General features: G+C 49.5%; 1 protein-coding gene across 5 annotated transcripts; it reads left to right on the top strand.

Annotated features, from left to right (window-relative positions):
- The first annotated feature begins 77 nt into the window (after positions 1-77).
- Positions 78-8,254, top strand: LOC147127090 (uncharacterized). Of its 5 annotated transcripts, none has more exons than XM_086020595.1 (16): positions 78-318; positions 924-951; positions 1,650-3,690; positions 3,781-4,359; positions 4,434-4,557; positions 4,845-4,949; positions 5,017-5,065; positions 5,403-5,539; positions 5,608-5,713; positions 5,789-5,897; positions 6,077-6,313; positions 6,377-6,453; positions 6,510-6,680; positions 6,775-6,841; positions 6,909-7,040; positions 7,120-8,253. In XM_086020595.1, the coding sequence occupies exons 3-16, from the start codon at positions 1,651-1,653 to the stop codon at positions 7,198-7,200; spliced, it is 4,014 nt and encodes a 1,337-aa protein (XP_085876721.1). In that variant the 5' UTR covers positions 78-318; positions 924-951; position 1,650; the 3' UTR covers positions 7,201-8,253. The 5 variants fall into 5 exon arrangements, with proteins under 5 accessions (XP_085876721.1, XP_085876720.1, XP_085876719.1 ...); XM_086020594.1 differs by having other exon boundaries at positions 3,778-4,359; XM_086020593.1 differs by having other exon boundaries at positions 1,650-3,990; positions 4,078-4,359.
- The last annotated feature ends 663 nt before the right edge of the window (positions 8,255-8,917 follow it).

Here is an 8,917-nt window from a genome sequence, read left to right as displayed (position 1 = left end):
TGGGAGACGACGTAGAGCACAATGACGTTTGGGTAGCATGGCAAACTCATTTCTATGTCCACAATTTCTTTTTGATGACTTCATCTTCTACTTTTTTTTTTAAACTGTGTACATGTCAGTCTTATTCATACTTGAATTTCGTTGTTGGGTCCCTATCTGAATCTTTTTATTTATTGTCACACAAAGCAGGAAGTGCGCTGTTGCCGTAGCAACTCCAGACAGCTACTGCGCAGGCGCGACAGCTAAGCCCAAATGGCGCGAGGAAACTGTGCGCTCTATGTTAGTATTGGACAATTAAGTCAGTGCGCACAACTTCAAGTGAGTTCCTGCTTCGACGAATTATCTTGTCTATTACTTTACTTCTTCTGTGCCCACACAGAAATTATCATTTTCTATTTAGTTAAAAGTGAAATTTGAGTTAACCTGGTTTATGTTTAGCTAAGTCAACGGCGCTAACTAGCTAGCCCACTAGCTAGGCTAACATGCTGAGCTAAGAGGTTGAGCAGATGATCTTTTGAATTGGAAAGCTTTTTTTTGTTTAATTTAATCCTAAATCCTGCAATCTGCTTGATTTTGCTTAACATTATTTTAGTTAACACATTTTGAGACTTGTTTTTTGAGATATGATATTCTGTTTTAAAAGTGCTATTTGTTTAGCTATACTCATGCATCCTAAACAGAATAAATAACTTTGTGTCGTGGTGAATAATTGACTAAATTAGAAGGTTGTGGTAAGAAGTAAAAATACTGAAGTGTACTTTTCATATACAGTACTTTATGTGAGTATTTACAGAATATTTTTTACTTGTACGCCTTCCATTTATAAACAATTATCTGTATTTTGTACTCCTTGTTTTGTTAAAACAGTACTTTTACCAGTCTCTCTCTCTTTTCTTATTTTTAATTTTTTTTTTTTACACCAGCCTTTGTACCAATACTGAAGAACAGCGTGTGAGTACTTTTGGTTCTTTCTGACAAGTGAAAGTGTTCTAAATAATTTTGTTTCATGTTACATTGGTAATTAGGACAAAACTAAATTGTTTCACAATTTAATTGAATTTATTTATTTACTATATTATTTTACTACCACTATGAGGCTAACCTAAACAGTTTTGGTCACATTTGATATGAGCGAGAAGCTTCAGGATGAGCATAAAATTCTCTGTACCCTTTAAACTTAATTTGACCTCTAAACTTTGCTCACGTGACTTCTGAAGGTGGTAACTTTCATCCGGCAGTGGCATAGAAGGAATAACGTACATGTTCCTTCGGGGAGGGGCAAAAGCGGCAAGGGCCGAGTTGTTGCAAGTGAAAGAGAAAGAGACAGCGGGAGAGGACGAGAGTTGAATAGTGGGATGAGTGGGAGGGGGAGTCCCGCGCTGTGATTGGGGGCCACTGGACCATGTGCTGACCCGGCTCACTGTAGCCTCTCAGGGGCACACACACACACACGCTTAGGCACACACAGTGTTTTGTTGAGTGGCAGGGACATATGAACCCCTTCACATATGCTATTCTGGGTAAGGGAGGGGGTTAGGGGGGTGAGGCCGGTGGGGAGTAGAGGCTCTTGTCTTTCCGCTTGTGAATAAGCCCATGCGAGGACCTTCTCATTTCCACGTGCTCTTGCGCTGAATTGTACCGTCTGGCAGGATGGGCTGCTGCTTCAGCAAGGAGGCCGGGCCAGACCAGGCCAGCGAGAAAAGCAGTCTACTGCACCCCCCCCACCAGGGCGGCGTCCATGACAGCGTGGAGCACGTGAGGCACCAGGCCGTGGCCGTGGCTCAACATGTTTGTCTGGATGAAGAAGGAGTAGAAGGGGCTGGACCGGACCACGGGGAAGCTCGTCCGGAACCTGACAGCAAAGCGCGGATGGTGGTCAGCGAGAAGAATGTCCAAGCTCGGAGCTCTCGCAAGGAGGAGCCAGCTATTCTTATCCCGGCCGGCGCAAGCGTTGCCGCGGACTCGGCGGCAGGCGTGACCCGCTCCTCATCGAGCAGCTCTGAGCCGGCCCCCTATATGGAGGTGCTCTCCCAAAGCCTGGCCCGACAGAAGATTGTGGAAAACGCCACACGCCGAGCTCTGTGGTTCACTCAAAACCTTGAGGGTGCGAAGCTCGTCCACCCAGAAGAGTGTTGGTCCGGTTCCATTGCAACAGGCCGCGTCGATTGCGGCAAGCTGCCACCTGACCCGAAGTTGTCATCCGTCTCGGGTCAGCATCGCGTTTCCCTTTCAAACGAGGACTGTATTGTCGCAACAACACTGGGTCAGGACTTCCAAACGAGGACTCGGAGGTTCTACAGCATCTGCTCCATCGACACAAACGACCTTGACCACGACGACCGCAGCCAGGCCCAAGCAGCTGGAACGTGTGCTGGCCCCGGCTCGTCGCAGGCGGCCTCACCTCTTCCTCTTTCGCCTCCGCAGCTGCGCCCACTACCTCTGACTGGCGCTTCAGGAGTAATCCCCGACCTTCAAATCGACCCGCAGATGGTGAGGGCAACGCCTGAAGGCAACGTGCCAATGTTGACACGAGCAGAAGATGATTCGCGTGTGCCGACATGTGACCACATGACATTGACCGAGCACAGTGTGTCTTCGGCCGTCCAAACCTCAAAGGAAACATCTGATAGCTTCCAGGAGAAGCAAATAGACCACGTCCAGCATTCACAACCGGCTAGAGAAGGTCACAAAGAAGTCCCTCCTTCCCATCTGGAACCTGACGTCACGGAACGGCACATCGAGGAAGAAGATCAACATTCACTGCAGACCGACGATCAAGTCCTTGCGGGACAAAGTGAGGAAGACGAGATCGGCCACGTCAACGCGACTTTCACACCAGTGTCCTCCGCCCCCATCCTCTTAATCACACCCCATCAGTGCGGAAGCGTAGAAGGTCACGGTGACTCGTCTGTGCCGACAGGTAATCACCGGATGATGCAGAGTGTATCTTCAGAGTTCCAAATCACACAGGAAACACCTGCCGCCTTCCAGGAGATTCAACAAGACCCCGTCCAGCAGATTCAGCAAGACCTCGTCCAGCAGATTCAACAAGACCTCATCCAGCATTCACAACCAGCTAGTCAAAGTCCCAAAGAAGTACATTCCTTTCCTGAATCTGATGTCACAGAGCAACAAAACGGGGAAAAAGAGAAATGTTCACCACAGAGAGAAGATGGCGATGAAGATGCGAATAAAAGCGAGGGAGGCGTGGAGGTCATCCACAGAAAGACCACCCTCGCACAATTGACCCCTCCCGCAATCGTCTTCAGCACGCCCCGCCAGTGTGGAGTCGAAGCTCCTGGACTAGATGATGAAGATGACTCGTGTGGCCAAAAGACGCTCACGGAGAGGGAGCCCTCAATGATCCTAAGCGCACACGGAGCACCTGCCATCTTCTGGGAAAACCAAGTAGAGCATGTCCGACATTCACAATCAACCAGTGGTAGCCCCAAAGAATTCCATTCCTGTCCAGAAGCCGACATCACGGAGCAACACATGGAGGATGAAGAGAAACGGTCATTGCAAAGAGAAGACGATGGCCCAGAGAGTCAAAGTGAGGAAGACGCGGAGGTTATCCACGGAAACTCCACTCTCACACAAGTGTCCTCCACCCCCGCCCCCTCCACCTCGCCCCACCAGCGCGGGGATGCAGAAGATCCGGGACCAGATGAGGAAGACATGAGCGTCAAAGTCAGTTCGCCGGCATTCTCTGATTTGGCCTTCGAGGTGGCGCAAACCAACCTAAATTGTCTTCATTCAATCTTCTTGTCGGCCCAGAAGACAAGCGCTGGCCGCCTGGAATCTCCACAGGAGGTTTGTGAGGAAGACGTAAAGACCACAGAGGGTCTGAGTGATCCTCCAGAACCGACAAATGGACCTCAATGCGATGTGGCGCACTTTCCTCCAAAGGAGCATCCAAAAACTCCCACGTGTGCTTCTTGCCACGGCGAAATGGCGAACGCGTGCCATCGGGACGAGCTTTCATGTCAGGTGCGGAACCGCAGTGTCCAGATGGAGCTTGACCAGCCGGACGTTCATGCGCTAACGCCGTCTTACGAGATCCACTTCCCGGGTCAGGAGGCAGCCGGCGATGAGGGCGAGGGCGGCTTGCGGGAGTTGGTGTCCGAGCTGCTGGGAGAGGACGCCGACGCCTCCGCGTGCCGCCTGGATCACCGGACCTGGGTCGGGCCCGGGCTAGAGGACGGCTGCCAGGCATGGCTGCAGGGGGCGCCGCCGAGCCGGAATGAGATGTCCGCAGAGATGCAGCCCGGTGCGGTTCTACTGGGAGCGTTCCCGTACAATACCGCCGTGGCGCTGAGCCTGTGCGAGTGGGCGTGGCACGCAGAAGTCCCTCAAGCCGTAAGTGTTGCGCCTTCTCTTTTGCGCTGTTGTCACAACGCTGTGTCCAAGACGCTGGTTTGCGCTCCTTGCAGCAACCTGCTGCTGCTGTGCGGACCCTCAACCCTGATGCTGAGGTGTGGACAGGGTGCAACTACAACTTGTCACGGGCTCAGCAGCCTTGGCTGCACCTTCCCAACGCGCAGATGGAGCCGCAAAGTGAGCTCATACTTTTATTCCCTTTTTTCAAAACAAACAGACAAGCCAGGCAATATTAATAAACAACAAACACAAGGTAAGATTAAGAGTTGACAGACTTTCCGTGTACCGCCTAATGGCTGAAGTATTAAAGAATGAGAAAGTTATAATTATCACCCGGAACCCCAGCACAGCAGTTGAGCTACGGCAGTAAAAAAATGAATCATGCGAACCATCACGCCCATTTGATCCTTTTGATTGAATTGATTCTGGCGGCGCTGACACGTTGTCGTGTGGCCGGCGTCAAGACGACGGAGTGCACATGGAGCTGGCCCGCTTGAGCGTGGGCGCGGCTGAGGTCGAAGACCAACCCGAAGCAGCAGAAAACCTCGTCCTACCAGAACCAGACGCAGGTAAGCTTCCCCGCCCCCCGTTCAGGTCCAGTTTGTGGCCTGAGCTCACAACTTTGTGGCCTTCCAGGTGAGCTGATGGAACAGCTGCGCTGTGTGCTGGAGTTGTGCCTGAGTAGGTAAGAACATTTCTCCTCAATGAGACACATAACATTCATGGTGGGAGCGTCGCGCTTTTGGGACCCAACGGAAGCATGCAACGACGTTCCTCATTTATTTTTGCTTAATAATAATAATAATTACAGAGAGAGGCTGGGACTGGGCGATTCCTTGATTTGATTCATTTATTCCATTTTATTTGTCAGTTTCTTAGCTGCCGATCATCCGCGAGTGAGATCAGCCAATAACGACTCCGATCACAAGGATCCGCTGCACAGTTTTCAATTTTAGCGCTGTCCCCCCAACAGTTATTGGAATAATCTGTCAATTCTTTTTTCCGATTACTTGATGAATCAGGGAGCACCTGGCCGGCGACTTGTACCTCCAGTCTCAGATGGACGACGACCAGTGTGTTTCCATAGCGACGCTGGCCGACCTCCACGCCGTCAAGCGCCTCGGCGCCGACTTGCGGCTGGTCACGGACGTCGTTCAAAGTCAGTGGCGGTGACGTGACCGTGTCCTTCCAAACATGAGCCACTGAGAACATCTCTTTGCTCCTCAGCCCTGCCGTACGTGCAGATGTCGCCTTGCGGGCGCAAAGTGCGAGCCAACCGCCGCCAATATGTCCTCATCCTGCGAGAGATCCCCAGCAGTACGCCTCGCGAGGAAAGCCCCGCCCGATTCCTCTTCACCCTCACCCTTCTCTGATCCTCTGCCTAAAAGTCGTGATTCGTCCGGCAGGAGGTGGAAGCGCTCTTCAGCGACGAGAAGCTGCCCACGTTCCTGAGCTGCGAGTTTGTGAGCGGCGACCACTGGTTCGTCACCTTCGGATCGGAGGACGACGCCTACCAGGTGATTGACAGCCGTCATGGCGCGGCGGGTTTGTTGTCGATCATCGAAGCATGAAACGTAATGTACGTACGTAGGTCTTGAAGCGCAAAACATGTCCCAAAAACGAAGACGCGGGTACCGGCGGTGGAAATGAAATGTAATGAATTGTTAAAAGCCAAACTAAATGTGCGCGTCCTCAGGCCTACAAGTACCTGCGAGAGGAAATTCAGGTTTTCCAGGGGAAACCCATCAAGGTGAGGATGAAAGCCAAATCAAGCAGCTTCACGTCGTGCACGCCCGCAAGCGGCTTCGGCCCCCCCCGGCCCAACATGCCGGCCGATCGCCCGGCCTCTTATTTGCCGCCGGACGCTTACCAGCAGCTTTACGATTTCACCTACCCCGCCTGGTCCGATTCGGGATACGCGGACTGCGCTGAGGTGAGTCGTCTTGTGAAGCTTTCCTCCTCGCGCCACTGAGAACCTTCCCGCTTTTGTCTGCAGACGCTTGAGCTCGGCGGCGCCCTCAACGGCTTCCCGGCAGCCCCTTACTTGCAATCTCGGGCCCCCCGCAGAAAAAGGTAAGTCTCAAGAAAATTCACCTTTTAATATGTTAATTATGGTTGCGGCCCTGCAGGTGTGGCGCCAGGACATCAGGCTCGCATCAAATCAGGAGTCAAAAGGCAGAGAAACCCTCCCAGGAGATCCCCGGCTCCTGGAGGCCGGCTCGGGGGCGCTCCCACCCAAGAGGCAGCGGCAGGCCTCATCACGGCAGATGCGACAATGGGCCACCTTCAGGGGGAGGAAGGTAAAAAAAAAAAATGGCGCACAAGATGCAGCAGTCATTAACTTGGTTCGTTTTATTTATTTATTTTGTTTATTCATCTTGCCCTGATCTGCAGTTCTGTCAATGACGATCTGAGGAGAGAGAAGCTGTGGTCAGCACTCAAGGCAGCTGGAGTCCATCAAGTACGTCGGAGCGCACTCTTTTCTTTCTTTGTTTGCGTTACACCCTCGACCTCGTGTGTATGTGTAGAAAAAAACTTCAACTCCCCGCCAGCCGTCTCCCATTGAGCTCGGAGTCTCCAACTTTCCTCCCCTCTGCGCGAAGATGACGCCTGAACCGGCAGAACCTTCGTCCACCTCTGCCGATGACATCACTAGTGAGGTGAAGCATATAAATCTAAGGGGCCGGGGGGGGGGGGGTGATTATAGGCCAGGCGTGACTCAGACTTGTGATTGAGCAGGCCCCCCAGAAGCTGAGCTACGCTGCCATCTGCCAGAAATCTTCTTCTGGTAGGTCGGCGCCTCCCGTTCAAGAGAAGTAGATGGATGAAAACACTTGCACTGTCATGTTAACGTGCACCCGGTGGACAACTTTCAAACGTTTTCATCTCTGTTCCTTTCTCCTCATTGCCAGTTTGTGTTTCCTGCTCGTTCGGTTCTTTGTAGGAGCTTCGCTCACTCATATTCTGTTGCCCATGTTGGTGAGATTTTCCACAAAGTAAGATCATGATGTTTTGTTGTTGTTGTTGTTGGGTTTTTTTCTGCATGCGTTTCAATACTTTTCATTTCATTTGACCCTCTGGGCTCTCTGCGGGATATTTGTGTGGCTTTCTTTTTAGGAACCACAATAATTGAGTTCATGTAATCGTCATGACACTTTCCAAGGATGGGCATTTTGGCCAGGTTTTGACATTTATAGCTTCAGTTCTTGAAATATGTCACGAGTATACTGTTAACATCTAATTGCTACTTGTGGTCACCATTGGCCAATTGAAACCCACCTAAATATTTTGTTTAGTTCCTTTTTAACCGGATTCATTCAAGACTCATCACTTGAAATTTTAGTTTTTCTTGGTTTTCTATCCGATTGCATCATTTCTCGATTTTACACAAGGGCGCAATTTCATGTTATATTCTTAGCTTCCAAACAGATATTTGAAAGGTTATTGTTATTAGTTTTTTTCAGGCATTATGCAGACAAGTTAGAATTTGTCAGGTTTAACACGTAAAATTGAATGGATATACTACGAACGGCAAAGACAAATGTCAGTTGAACTTCAGCAGTTACAAGAGATAAAACAATTTTTTTTGTTTTGTTTATTAATCTTTGAAAAATGACTGCCTGTCTGTACGGCCACGCAAAATTGAAAAGGCTGGAGGCATTGTTTTAATTAGTGATACAAATTAAGGTTGTAAACATTTGAGTCCTCATCAAAGCCTCTGATTCCTCCTCACAGCTGATTTCTTTTGACTGTTACGTTCCCATTTGCTCAAGATTTTACATGTGAACCAGGTACGTTGCCTGTTTGTAAAGTTGTATATAATACTGAGAGTTATTAAACAAATGCCTTTTTGACTATTAAAATACGTGTGGCTTGTCCATGCTTGTAATATGAAAAAAAAAAAAATGTTTTTATGTGGGTCAAAACAGGACTGCTGCAGTGTGACTTGGTGTCCAGCGGGTGGCAGGTGAGTTCCATCACAAGAGTGATCAGGAATGAGGACGATGAGCTTGGTGTAAACAACAACCATCTGTCATGAAAAACACCAGCAATATTACACATTGTAAGCTTGAGTCATATGCATTTTTCTAACAATTTAAAAACAGCTCCCGAGTGTCTTCACAACATGTCTCTGGCATAATTTGGTCCAAATACCCCAAGGATCAAGAATGATCGAAGTGTTGACAAATATTTCTTGCCATGGTGAAATGTACTCATTTCAGGGGCAGATTTGTTTCATGCATTGTGCCAGCCCTCATTGCCGGGCCAGTGGTGAGTCCGATTTTTGCTAGTTTGTGTGGAAAACAAGTGAGCACCCAAGACAATAGCATCATCAAACGCATACAGGCCCCTGCTCCACCTCAAACCTAACGGAACAATCAAGTATGTGCTGTTAATAAGAAGCTCCTAATGTTATCTCACTTTCAGCTAGCAACCGTAGAGATTTCGGATCAAGTGCATGACATCGCCAGACAAATATGTCCCAGCACCATCTCGGCAGCTGCCATCAGTGGTCGTGAATGTATTCCTAATTATA

This window comes from Filicampus tigris, chromosome 21, assembly GCF_054856515.1.
Source record: "Filicampus tigris isolate MCC_2025a chromosome 21, RoL_Ftig_1.0, whole genome shotgun sequence".
In the NCBI taxonomy this organism is placed as follows: domain Eukaryota; kingdom Metazoa; phylum Chordata; class Actinopteri; order Syngnathiformes; family Syngnathidae; genus Filicampus; species Filicampus tigris.
Note: the sequence above shows the minus strand (reverse complement) of the source record. Positions and strands in the feature narration are given on the sequence as shown.

What these genes read in the sequence shown, in the direction of transcription:
- LOC147127090 (XM_086020590.1), top strand. Translation starts at nt 1,651, where the DNA reads ATGGGCTGCTGCTTCAGCAAGGAGGCCGGGCCAGACCAGGCCAGCGAG. An exon ending in CCTACCAGAACCAGACGCAG is followed by an intron (nt 4,950 to 5,016) that starts GTAAGCTTCCCC and finishes GTGGCCTTCCAG; the next exon opens with GTGAGCTGATGGAACAGCTG. An exon ending in CCGATGACATCACTAGTGAG is followed by an intron (nt 7,041 to 7,119) that starts GTGAAGCATATA and finishes GTGATTGAGCAG; the next exon opens with GCCCCCCAGAAGCTGAGCTA.